This window comes from Orycteropus afer, unplaced genomic scaffold (assembly GCF_000298275.1).
Source record: "Orycteropus afer afer isolate SDZICR_OR568_19922 unplaced genomic scaffold, OryAfe1.0 scaffold00019, whole genome shotgun sequence".
NCBI classification, from domain to species: Eukaryota; Metazoa; Chordata; class Mammalia; order Tubulidentata; family Orycteropodidae; genus Orycteropus; species Orycteropus afer.
This window is the reverse complement of record NW_006921606.1, coordinates 20,762,795-20,776,895: the sequence shown is the minus strand read 5'-3', so window position 1 is coordinate 20,776,895 and position 14,101 is coordinate 20,762,795. Positions and strand designations below refer to the sequence as shown.

At 42.4% G+C, this 14,101-nt stretch overlaps 1 protein-coding gene across 1 annotated transcript in view; it reads left to right on the top strand.

The window, feature by feature from the left end:
* The window catches only part of SLCO3A1 (solute carrier organic anion transporter family member 3A1), a 383,148-nt gene that overhangs the window by 364,404 nt on the left and 4,643 nt on the right, over positions 1-14,101 (top strand). The window contains exon 10 of the mRNA XM_007959974.2: positions 7,130-7,372. Coding sequence (XP_007958165.1) covers positions 7,130-7,372 — 243 coding nt within the window. The remainder of the gene's footprint in view (positions 1-7,129; positions 7,373-14,101) is intronic.

The window sequence follows — 14,101 nt, the reverse complement described above, 5'->3', positions numbered from 1 at the left end:
GGAACAACCCACATCACAATTGCTTAATCCACACAGAATTGTGGTCCATCCAAGTTGACACACAGCTCCAACTATCATACCCAAGATCTGCTTCCTGACCTGTGCTGGACACCCCATGTTTACCATGAGCCCCTCAGCAGCCAGGTATAGCTCTGTTGTTACTAATCCTGTGGCCTTTGGCAGGTTATTTCTTCTCCTTGAGGGGCCCAGGAATGAGATGAGAATTAATAGCTCCCCCAGAATTCTTGGATTTAAGAAAAGTGAATGTCAAGTGTCCCTGGAAGATGCTGCAGATGTCAACTGTCTTGTATCTTTCTTAGCATTGGTGGTTCAAGAAACTCACTAATTCATGCAGAAGAATATGCTTTTGATGTCCCCTCTCTAGCTTGTGCTGGACATAACAGTAATTCCATGAGCTGAATAGAGATCCATGGTAAATTCAAGTCTTGGCAGCCAAGCTGATGAGGAACAGATATCTTTTAAAATGTAAATGGCAGCTTCCATGATGTCTCATAAAGGAACGTGAATTTATTTTTCTTACAAAGCCTTTCAGTTCACCTTTTAAGTTCAGAGCAAAGAGTAGAGAGAAGCCCAGTCTTTTCAACTAGGGGAGTGAATGAAATAGCCAAAATACAAGACCCTGAGGCTTAATCTCTGTTAATAGATTTCAGGGAAACAGAGACAATTCTTTTAACAGTGCTGCAATTTCTGCGTGGAAATATATATTGCTGCAATTTGTGCCAGAGTATAATAAGAAGTAAGATTTAATCCTTTAATATTCTCAGTAATAGCATGTAACAGCAGTGAGCCTCCAGATAGCCTCCCCAACATTTGGGGGTTCATCAGCACCCCTGTGAGGGAACTCCAGTTAACGCCTACTTGGTTAGTGAATTCCTCCATAGGAGACTTAGGGAAGAGAAAAGCAAAAGGGAGAGAACTGGTCCCACAAACTCCAAAGAGGAGAGGCTTCTTCCAAAATACACAGTTTCTGGTGGTGTAGTGGTTATAGCACTTGGCTGCTAACCAAAAGTTTGGTGGTTCAAACCCACCAGCCACTCCATGGAAGAAAGATGAGGCAGTCTACTTCCATAAAGATTGAGTGTCTTGAAAACTCATTGAGGGTTTCCTCTGAATTGGAATCAACTCGATGGCAGTGAGGTTGGGTTTTTTTTTTTTTTTTTTTCTTGTAAAGCTATACTAAATCATCATCACCTTCCCTCTTTATTCCCTAGGGTGTTAAGGACATGGAGTCCCTAGGTTGTACACATGAGTAATGTGTTTGGCTGCTAAGTGGACTTGGAAGAAAAAGACCTAGCTGATGTGCATCTGAAAAATCAGCCATGTAGCCATGGAGCACAGTTCTACTCTGCCACACAGTGGGTCACCATGAGTTGGAGTTGACTTGATGACAAAAGGATTTTTTTTTTTTTTTTTTATTCAGAGATGCCTCAGTGGCACTGTGGTTAAGTAGTTGGCTGCTAACCAAAAGGCTGGCCATTCAAACTCACCAGCCACTCTACTAGAGAAAGATGTAGCAGTCTTCTTATGTAAAGATTTATAGCCTTAAAACCCCTATGGGGTACTTCTACTCTGTCCTTTTGGGTGACTTGGAGTTTGGATTGACCCAGTGGCAGCGGATGAGGGCATAACAGCAGTGCATATTTTCAAAGCGAGAATAGACACTAACCTATACCTCACCCACTTGGTTTAACAGTCCTCCAACACTGACTTACTCTTAGGACACAAAAAACCATTGCCAGTTGGGATTATTCCCTGAATCTTTGTTTCAAACCAAGATTCAAGCAAAATAATTTTCTCTAGAGGTGGTAATTTAAGAGAGGATAGATTTTCATTTACCCAAAGAGGTATAGGACACAACCAAAAAAAAGGAAAGGGAATGGAATTTGTTGAGAGTGCACCATGCGGAGGGGCTTCACGCACAATGTCATTTAATCCTTAAAAAACTCAGCAAGAAGGCATTGTGCCCATTTTATAAAAAATGAAACTGAGGCTCAGTATAGTTGAGTAACTACTTGCCCAGGGTCATATAGTCTTCAGGTGGCAGTTTGAATTCAAAGTCGGCAGCAATGTCTGGTTTCAAACTCCCATTCCTTCCCCATCACTAAGCAACCTCGGGCTGCACATTTGGTCTCTGGAAAAAGCAGCCCCTCCATTTCTCTCCTGCTGACAAGTATCAGTCAGTACTGCTTGAGGTGTTCTGCCAAATCCTGAGAAAGTTTGTTTACAAAATAACAGTCTCCCAGCTTTCTCAGCACATTAACTGCCAAGGAGAAGGGAGGACTCCGACACTTTGCAAAGATCCGAGCCTACATGTGTTTCACCCTCTGCATAAAACCAAGCCTTCACAAGCCAGTTATTCCCAGGAGTTTAGCTGTAGGGTAAATAGTGTTTTTCTGTAGTACTAAAAATCCCTGATAAGAGCTCTCAGATCTTCTCCTTAAATCAACAAACTTTGAATGAGATTGAAAGAGATTATTGGGTTTGTGATTTTGAGATAGTAAACTTGGAGCAAGTAATTAACAGTTCTCACCCTCACTGTCTGTATATGTAAAATAAGGAGGGTAGGGAACATTGGTAGTTCCATGGTAGATTCTCACTTCATGCGGGAGACCTGTGTTCAAGTATCGACCAAGGTACCTCATGCACAGCCACTCTCCATCTGTTATGGAGGCTTGTGTGTTGCTATGATGGTTACAGGCTTCAGCAGAGCTTCCAGAGTAAGATACCTTAGGAAGAAAGGCCTGGCAATCTACTTCCTAATCAGCCAGTAAATAAACTATGGATCACAGTGGTCTGATCTGCAACTGATGGTGGAGATGGTGCAGGAATGAGCAGCACTTCATTCTATTGTGCGTGGGGTGGTTGCCATGAGTTGGGCCCTACTCGATTGCAGCTAACAATTAATACCATGTGGTTGTGGAGGGGATTCATAATGTTCATACAGCACCAGGGGTTAATAATCAATAATTACTATTCTAGTCATCATAGGAACTAGTCTTCAAGCTAGCTCTGGTGGCATAGTGCCTAAGACATTTGACTGCTAACCAGAAGGTTGGTGGTTCAAACCTACCAGCCACTCTGCAGAAGGAAGACTGAGCAATCTACTTCCATAAAGATTTACCACCTCAGAAACCCAGAGGTGGTCTCTGTGAGTCAGAATTGACTCAATGGCATTGAGTTTGTTTTTGGTTTTTGGTCTTCATACTGTAGAAGTCTTCCATTGGTTTCTGGGGTTCCAGGAACTTAGAGAGGATGCTTTTATTTTGTCCAACTCAGTGCTAAAAATATAAGGATGAGTGGCTCTGTGGGAAAATTAGTCATAAAGGGGTGGGACTCCATTCTGTGTCTAACCAGGTGAGCTCCAGAATGGCAAAAGCCTCTGATTAAAAAGATCTGGTCAGTTCTTCATCACTGGTATTCTTTGCACACCTGGAATTTAAGCCTGATAATTCAAGCTCTCCGTTTTGAAAGAATTGTAAGTCAATAAAAAAACATAACTATGGTGGGAAATAAAGCCCATGTATTTTCTATTCAGAAATATTAAAGGAATCTTACAAAGGTTATACTGAGGATACTCAGGGTTCATTCTAAAACATCACCCCACATCTCCATTCTAATAGGAATAAGGTAGAAAAATGATCTAGCCACATGGTTGAACCATGTACGTGCATAACTCTTGTTTGTATTAGTTCTCCCCTGAGCCTTGAGAAGGACAGGTGGTATTATTTCCATTTTAAAGATGAAGAAACTGAGGCATAGAGAAGTCAAGTGATTTACTTTAGACTCCTGAAGTTAAAGGCTCTTTCATCTCTATGCAAATGCTCTCCAACATACTGAGGGTAGTTGTGAAAAGCTTTCCTAGGCACTTAGCTTTCTAAATTGAAACTGTGGAGGCTTTCTCTAATTTTTTCTAGGATATTGTCATCTGGTAGTAGAGCTTGGCAATAAACAGATAAAGTTACATGTTAGTGCATAAAGGTATGCCCAGCTTTAAAGACAACTGAGTATTATAAAAATCCTCACCCAGAAACAAGTATATGAAGAAGTGTTGTTCTTTTTATTGCCATCAAGTCGACCCCCACTCATCGTGACAGGTGCACAATGGAATGAAACACTTCTTGATTTGTTGCGGATCAGACCACTGTCATGTGTAGAGTTTTCTCTGGCTGATTTTTAGAAGTAGATCACCAGGCCTTTCTTCCTAGTCCTTCTTAGTCTGGAAGCCCCACTGAAACCTCTTCAGCACCATAGCAACACAGTGGTCTCCATGACAGACTGGTGGTGGCTGTGCATGAGGTGCACTGGCCAGGAACCAAATTCTGGTCTCCCAGGGGGAAGATGAGAATTCCACCATTGAACCAGCAATGCCATACCTGGTGGCATCTTAGGGGGATATTTGGGTTTAAACCAGCATTACTGAAAAGCATTTAATTTAAAGCTAGTTTAAAAACAGCATTACTGTTCCTCTTATATTGTGAATTTCCTTTGATGTACTACTTAAAATAGAATCTGATTTATCAGACTTGAATTTCTATGCAACTCTGGCAACCCATGCACAGTGAAGCAGGGAACACCTGTACTGTCAGTTTCTTCCATGGCAAACCTTGTCATCTATATTCTTAGCTTCCTATTGTGAAATGTGCATAAGGCAGGTCATAAGAGACAGAAGAAAGGGCAGGGCAGGGCATTTGGAAGCTAATCACAAGATGTAAAATAAAAAGGATTTGAGGTATCCCACCATGCCATATGAGCATGCCAAATTAGCTTCTTTTATCCTCAAATCTACCTATAATTTAAATTGGTTTCAGAAATCAATTTATTTATGATGTGGAATGTGGCTTATTGTCTGTGATCTCCTTCCTGGCATCTCCTCCACGTGGCTCTATTTCAGTTAAGTGAACAATGACATTGGTCCAGGGGTAAGGAGAACGTCCAGGGGCAGGAAGTCAAACACCCAGACAGCCTTTGGACCACATTGGATGCTGAGTCTATGAGTTCTATTCAACAGGAACAACCTGGCCTGGCATCAGGAAGAGGAGCAGTATGGGCAGAATTTTACACTTGGGGGTGTATCAAGCTGCTTAGGAAGTTTAATGAGGTTTCAAATAGAATTCCTTCCCAGAGCTAGAAGACCTTAGGAAACCTGTGGAGGCACCTGGCTCTGACTGGGGGAGCTGGGTGCTCTGCCAGCCTCATTAGCACTGATAGAATGCAGTCACCCTCTCACCCCATCTCAGGCCTGTCATTAAGCTAGAGAAGAGCAGCTTCCTTCATTAAGCCTCCCTTTCCCCTCCCAGGCCACCCTCAGGGCTTCTCAGAAAGGAGGCTCTGCAAGCTTATACAGGATGTATAAGGATGTATAATGCAGGCAGTCTTGTGATCTTGAATTGGCTTGTGGTCTATAGCTCATCAGATTCTCAGAGGGTCCTTCCTTAGTAAAAATGAAGCTGCGACACTCTACAGCTGGCTGTGGAAGGAACACTCTAGATGAAGATATATCAGGAATGAGATATTGGAGTTGTCACTTCTGGTTCCAAAGATTTCTTCTTGCTTCAGAGGTCTCTCACTGAAGATGATTGGCATCATGGTCTGGCCTCAGAGGGACACTTTTTTTTTCTTCCCTGTAAAAATTAATTTGTGTAGTAACTCATCCCTTGCTTTTTCATAACACAGATGAAATAATTGTTTTCCAGCAGCCCAGAATCACTTGGGAGTGTTTCATTTTTAAAATGCTGGTGACTGGGCCCCATGCTAAGTGTTCTGTTAGTTGGTTGTGAAGATGGGTCCCTCCCCCAGATGATACTAACTGTGCACCAGGATTGAAAACAACCCAGCTAAGGAACAACCACAGGGAATAATCACAGACAGTAACACAGGACTGAATTAAGGGTGATTTTCATCTGACCTGCCATTTTGTGCCTGGTAGTCATGGCCAAAATGCTCGATTCTGAAGGTTTAAATCTGGTTCCCAGCTCAGATATTCTGATCCAGTGGTAATATCTAAGGGTGGGGAAATCATTAGCATATATACAGATCTTTTTCATCCCCAAACCAAATAAATTGCTTGAATACTCATATTTAACTTCTTATATCTTCTGGTTCCTTCCACTCAAGAATGCACACAGTTCTACAAGCCAAGCCCCCATGCAAGAGAATGAGACACAAGGTATAATGTCTCTTTACCAGTTCCGTCTATTAAGTTGTATTTCTTTGAGTGACACTGAGATGCCCTCCTTCACAGAAGATTCTGTGCCTTCTCAAACTGTCAGAAAATGGCAATAATAATAATTCTAGCCATTATTTACAGTATTTTATGTTTACTCTGTACCAGGCACTGTTCTAAATGTTTTTCATGTGTTAATTTAGTTGTCCTCACAACAATTTTATAAGAGCTATATTATTATTGTTAGGAGCTCTGGTAGCATAGTGGCTAAAGCACTTGACTGCTAACCAGAAGGCTGGTGGTTCAAACCCACCAGCCACTCCTCGGAAGGAAGGTTGGGCAATCCTACTTCTGTAGTGATACTGCCTCGGAAACCCAAGGAGGGGTCGCTATGAGTCGGGGCCGACTCGACGGCACATAACAACAACAACAATATTATTATTCTCCCATTTTGCAGCTGAGGAAACTAAGATACAAAAGGCTTAAATAATTTACCTTACAGTTGTACAGTAAGTGGCAGAGCTAGCATTTGAACCCACATAATTTGGTGCTGAGTGGCTCTTTTAAACACTGTGCTATACAACCAGAGTTCCTAGGCAGTACAAATGGTTAACACAGCTTCTAATAAAAAAGTTGATGGTTTGAATCTACCCAGAGGCACATCAGAAGAAAGGCCTGGATCTTCTAAAAAAATCAGCCATTGAAAACCCTCTGAGCACAGTTCTCTCTGATGCATGTGGAGTCGCCATAAGTCAGAGTCAACTCCACAGCAACTGGCATGGGGTAGTATGGTATGGTACAGTATGGTATACAGTATGCTGAACTTGACACCCTTGCCTAGCAGCCCTTTAACAAGAGATGTGTACATAGGGGAAAAGGAGAGTTCGTCTTTTCATAAAACTCACCATCTGAGCCAGAACATTACATGTCCTTTTCCCTCTGTAGGCTTCATCCCACCACCCCTCATCTTCGGAGCTGGCATTGACTCCACCTGCCTGTTTTGGAGCACGTTCTGTGGGGAGCAGGGCGCCTGCGTCCTCTATGACAACGTGGTCTACCGATACCTGTACGTCAGCATCGCCATTGCGCTCAAGTCCTTTGCTTTCCTCCTCTACACCACCACGTGGCAGTGCCTGAGGAAAAACTATAAACGATACATCAAAAACCACGAGGGCGGGCTGAGCACCAGTGAGTTCTTTGCCTCTACTCTGACCCTAGACAATCTGGGGAGGGACCCTGTGCCCACAAACCAGACCCATAGGACAAAATTTATCTATAACCTTGAAGACCACGAGTGGTGTGAGAACATGGAGTCTGTTTTATAGTGACTAAGGAGGGCTGGACTCTGTATTAGCAATCTGAGGATCATTTTTCTTAAAAAAAAGAAAAAAGTTAAAAAAAAAATCTACACATTCACACAGACATACATACACATAGGCATGCACACACACATACACAGAAATACATGCATACACATACATACTCACACAAACATGTACATGCTCTTACACATGCATACACACACACACACGTACATACACACACAAACACAGGACCATTGTCCTTTTTCTCAAAATTAGAGCCAGACAGGAGTCAGAATAAGGAGAGGCTGGGATTATGTGTTTGCTGTGCAGCCGGGCTCATGGAGGATACGCACACTGCTGGGGCCCAGAGTCTGGTCTTGGAAGGCACCTCTCGGTTTTCAGGATGCCAGCAGCTGCAAGCAACAGGCACTGCCAAATTCAGGGAACAGTGGTGGCCAGCTTGGAGAATGGACATTTCTGGATATACATACACATAGAAAACAAAATAAACAACATTAAAGAAAAGTCTACTAAGAAAAAAAAAAAAAAACACCACCACAAGTTGACAACATGGCCAGGACAAGCACTAGTGACACACCCATGCCCCTTCTCCCTCCATGTGGGGGTGGGGAGACGCACCCACCGAGGAGTGGGAGTCCCACACCCTGCTCTACTTTTTGCAATATGGGTCACTGTGTAGACAATTCACCCAGTCTGCATGTGGTTCAAGGCCCCAGAGTTCTCTCAGCGATGCTAATGGGTGATCCGTGCTGGAGTCTGTAATTGGCATCTCTCACCAGCTCCATTTCCATGTTCAAGACTGAGGGTCTGAGGGGGAGCCAAGCATGGGGGCCAGCACCTAACCTTCCCCCGCAGCACCCCCAGTGGTGAGCACCACTCCCCCCCAGCCCCACAGAGTGACCTCAGGAAGCAGTGGGCCTCACCTGGCTATGACTGACTCCGCTCAGAGCTGCTGAGACCCAACCTAGTCCAAGTCATTTGCTTACATTTGCCAAACATTTTGCCATTTTTTAAAAAGAAAACAATGCATATGAATTTCAAACTGTTGTATGTATAATCCTCTAATACTATTTTTAACTACTTCTAAAATCTGTGTTAACCCTTCAGTCACTAACACAGTTCTCTAGGATGAATTTATTATGCTGATTGCTTTTACTTTTCTCCTTTTTTTAATGCACCAAAAAATATAATGTGATTCAAGGGATGCAATTAATCTATTGTAATTTTTTATCATTTTATCCTCACTCAGATACCCTATGAAAACAATAAGAAAACCCAGTGTTACGGGGGGTGGGACGGGGTTGCGGTTTCTTCAAAAGGAGAGTGGATATGCAGCTTGCCTTTTAAAAGAATCAACATTTGAGATGACGAGGATAATGTGATGAATTGCAAATTTGCCTTCTTGCTTTATTCCCTATGATTCAGTGATCACTGTCATGGGAAGCCTTTTTATGTTCACGCTCCACATTCTGAGAGGCGTTCTTTCCAGCTGGTGGGGGAAGCACGCTTAATCCTGGGATAGTGTGTATGGGTCCAGACTCAATACAGTGTTTCTGAGGACAAAAAAGAGAGAAAATGGTTCCCTATCACAAGCTGTTGAGCCGTCTGTGGTGATGAATAGACCCACAAGCTCCTGGAAGCTACAACATGTCCAGTACATGAAAATACCAATTATGTTTTCAGGGTCAATCTTGGACTAGTGGGCCTTTGCGTATTTTGAAAGTGGCTGAATCTCAAACAGCTAGAGAGAAACCTGTTGTTTGGGATAAGAAACATGGGGAAAAACCTTTTGCAGCCAACAGTCAAAGCCTTATAAAAGGGCCATTTTCATAAATTGATAGAGCTTAAGTGTGTGTGTCATGTGCACAGTCACTTATGCACACACAAACACACTCTAACAGAAGCCCCCGTTAATTTGCCCTTCATGCTATTTTGATAGATAGTTCCTGAGTGGCACAAACACTTAACGCACTTCGCTGCTAACAAAAGGTTGGAGGTTCAAATTCATCCAGGGGCACCTTGGAAGAAAGGCCACTTCCAAAACATCAGCCATTGAAAATGCTGTGAAACACAGTTCTTCTCTGACACAGAAGGTTGCCATGAGTCAAAGTCAGCTTGACAGCATCTGGATATTTTGTTGTTGTTTTTATGCTTCTCCAGTGACCTTCTTCCATGCCACACTCATGGCCCTGCAAAAGACCTCAAGGATTGGTTGGCTGTTTAATTGGTTGTCTGGCTGGTTTTTTCACCTCAGACATACATGTGCAGTGCACCCACACAACAACAAAAGAATCAGGAAAGGAAAAGGAGAGGGGATTGTGCCAAATTTTTACAAACACTGTAAGCAGGGAGACTTGAGAGATAGCCCAAAACTCAAGAAAAGACGAAGCAAGGATGACCAAAACAGAAGCTTGTGTCGTGGTGCCATGCCACCGTGATCAGCTGCCTGTGACAGGATGCTTCCACAGCAAGCCTTTCATCTGTTTAGTGTTAGCCTGTCTTTGTTTATGAAAATAGGGGCACTCATCAATATGTTAACGAATGAAAGAAGGATGGTGCTCCCACCAGTTCATAAAATATGTATGCTCTGTCACTTCTAAGGCTTTGATAACATTCTGTACATGTTTTTGTTTTGTTTTGTTTTGAAAATGTATTGCTAATAGATCACTACCTTCTTATATATTATTGCATAGCCCTCCAAACCCAGTGCACACACACATTGAGGCCCTAAGACCTCGTGTTTTATGGGACTATTTGCTATAAAAAAAAAAAAAAAAAAAAGTTCTGTAAAACCCTTTGCATTTTGGATTTTCATTTTCCTAAGATTCTAGGAGAGTAAGAACAAGATGTTAGAATGACAAAAGAAAACAACTCTAGGGCTTAGTTTTACCAGCAATTGAATATAAATTTAAACTTCCCTATTGCAAGATGGCTTTGTGTTATGTTACCTCTATAATTTTTAATTTCTCTCTCATACTAGAGAATGGAAAACTCAATCTAGTTTTAATTTTCCTTTTGTGCTACAAAGAACTAGTGTACATATAATAATAGATCCAGCCCCTTGATTATTTGTTTGGTTTTGAGTGACATTTTGAATTAAAAGATTTCTTGGTAAGATGTCCATTGGATTTAGAGAACAAAAATCTGAGGGATAGACTAAATCTAAAAGTGAATGTTAGAATTTTCTCTCTCTTCTGCTACAAGCTCTTCCACCATGTAGATGAACATGCCCAGGAATGGATTGAAAAAAATCTCTCTTGTCTGCAACTTTTGACAGATCTGTTTAACTCCTACTTATAGACCAAGAAGTTTTTAACAATGTTATTCCTGCTTCTATGGTAAACACATCTTGTAAAAGTGTCTGTCTCCAGGAAACAGGGTTTGCTGTCTTCCTTCAGTTTGGCTATGCAGTCAAGGAAGACCACAGTGTTGCCCCCTTTTCACATTTCCACAGAAGAAAGGCAGAGAGGTACCAAGGCATCCTTGAGACAGTGTAGCTCCAGAAGGCCACAATATGTGGGCATTCCTCACAGCTAAAGAAGGAGTGAGAGAAACCTCTCATAGTCCCCTAAGGAGTTTGCTGGTAGTGCTGAACAGGGAAATAATAAGGAGAAACTAGGAGCTAAGGCCATGACTTGAAAGAGTTGCTAATGTCTTCTCACAAAGAAGTAATATGCTTCTCCATAATAATAACTTATTTTTTGTCACCTTAAAATGGAACTATAATGATGATTTTAAAGTTTGGTTATATGGCATCTGCATATTTAAGTCCCCTGAGTCAACATGTCTACATTTCTGTCTCAAATAATGACCTGAAGTTTCTCGCACTCAGACATGATGAGATGTCCCAGCCCTTCCTGTCAGAAAGCCCACAGCCTGAGGTAACTCACAGCCATATTCTACACAGGACAACCAGCAGGTCCCTGAGATGGTAGCCATGCTGCTCCTGAGGAATTTTTTCAGGAAAAAGACTGCTGTGATTGCTAATGGGTGTCTGCCACATCTTCCGAGCAAGGCTACTCATTGAGGGAAAAAAATGTGGGAAAAAAATATTACATATTTTCCTCAGTGAAATCCTCTGAGGAAAAGTAGCTCCTGGCTCCCCCACAGACCTTGCTGTCTGTTGCTTCATGTTCTGGAAGTATGGTTTCTTCTCCCCCTAACCAGGTTTGCCAGACCTCTGTGCTCTGTTCTAAACACTGCTTAGGAGTTCTGGAAGCACTCCTTAGTAGTGTTAAGCAATGACACAAAATAAAGCAGAAAAAAAAAAAAAAAAAAACCTCACTGCTGTTGATCGTAGTCATACACAGGGATGAGGACAGGTTAAGTTTCTCTCCTTGCTTGGTGGAATTGCATTTATTTTATTATTCTTTGTGTATTTGCTCTGATTCAGTTTGGTTTAACAGGGAGAGATTGGGACAATCAGGCAGGTAGTTTTTCAATCCAACAGAAGGAGAGTATTTGTTCTCTTGTGCTGTTTTAACCTGAGTATTATAACAGCTTGAGAGAACCAGATATCAGCCAGAAGCAGGAGAAAGTAGCAGACATGCTTGGGACTTGAATTCCCTACTGAGCTCATGTTATAGGACTGTTTGAATCTAGGGCAAACACTTAAGAGGTCCCAAGTTTTCAAAAAGAGGGCACCAGTGAAATTCAGCCTGGAAAGTTAATTTAGGACCCAAATATAGTCTTCATCCTCCTCTCCTGGCCTTTCTCTTTATTCATTACAGCCGACTTCTACCTCAGTCCAAAATCCCACCCTCTGACCAGCTGTGAGAACCCAATCTCTCAGAGCAGCTGGCCCTATGACAGGGTATGGATCCCAGTACCCTCAGTGTTATTATCATTGCTCAAGAGTAAACTGGAAAGATGGTAGAATCTGATTGGTGAAATATATGAGGAAGATAGTTTTGCTCAGTTACAGGACCTGGTGCCTAGAACAGCACATGGAATCCGCTGTGAGTTCACACAGCTGCCCGCCCTGCTGTCCTGCCTCACATTTGTAAGTGAACTCAACAACCCAGAGCTCTTGGTCATTAGGGAGGACATGGTTAAAAATCCAAAATCGGAATTTCAGAAAAGCACACCTACTTCTCTACCTCAGAAATTTGTGATAGCTGTGGACACGGGAACATACCTCTTTTCTCTGAGGGACATCATGACTTTGCAGGATTCATTTCATTTAGGTATGCATTGTATAAGCTTTATATTTTCCAAACATTTATTCCTTCATCATTTTAAAATTTGTCTATGTGCCAGGCCCTGGACCAGATACAAAGGTAAAAAAAAGACAGTTCCCACCCTCCAAGAGGTCACAGTTTAATGAGTCAGACAGACCTGAACACAACAGGCAAACACAATAGAGCTAAGAGGAATGGATATAGTGAACCCAGGGAGGAAGGGAGAAGGGTGCTTTTAAAAAAAAAAAAAACTGAGTTCTGTTTGTCTGTCTGGAGCAACAAGGGCTGAATTATGAGTGCAGAAAGTTCTGCCTGGATAGGTGACAAGAATGAGGAGGGCTTTAGAGAAAGTAGTCTAGGAGCCCAGAACCAAAGAGCAGTGAGTGCCTGCCAGTGGAGACAGGATGAGCACGGGTAGGAGATTCCTTCTATAGAGGATCTTTAGAGCAAGGCTGGCAGACTTTTTTCTGTAAGGGCTAGAAAGTAAGTATTTTACTGTTTGTGGGCCCATGTGGTCTTTGTCACACCTACTCATCTCTGTAGTTGTAGTAGGAAAGCAGTCATGTTAATTTCCATAGAGTAGTCCCTGACTCATGGCAGCATTATGTACAGTAGAAGCAAACACTGCCTGATCCTGTGCTGTCCTCATTCTCATTGGTATGCTCAAGTCCACTGTCACAGCCACTGTGCTGTGAGTGCTTTCCAACCTAAGAGGCTTCCAGACTAGGAGGAAAGGCTTGTCCAGCTACTTCTGAAAATTTGCCAATGAAAACTCTATGGATCAGAACAAATATTATCTAATATAATGTTGTAAAGTAGCCACAGACAATACATAAATGAATAGGCACAGTCCAATAAAACTTTATTTACAGAGCTAGGCAGTGGCTGAGTTTGGCCCAAGGGCTTTAGTGTACCCTGTTGTAGAACACAGGCCCAGAGGCATGGAACAACAGTGCAGGATTAGGGGGTGCTAGCAACTGAGCATGGGAGCTCTGGTAGCGTAGTGCCTAAGGCACTTGACTGCTAACCAGAAGGCTGGTGGTTCAAATCCACCAGCCATTCCTCAGAAGGAAGATGGGGCAATCTACTTCCGTAGTGATACTGCCGCGGAAACCCAAGGAGGGGTCGCTATGAATTGGGTCCAACTCGATGGTACAAAACAACAACAACAACAGCAACTGAGCATAGGTGAGGTGATCTCAGTGCCCAAAACACTTCTGTAGTGTAGACTGAATCATGTGTTGGACAGTGTCCAAGCTAGGTGTCCGCCAACCCTGACTTTCTTGGCCACAAGAATCTAATTCAGATACCTGTTTTTCCAAGAATGAGGTAAGTAACCATTTGTTGTTATAATTGAAGATAATACATTATCTTTACAACTCCAGACACTCTGCAGTTCTACCAAAGTAATA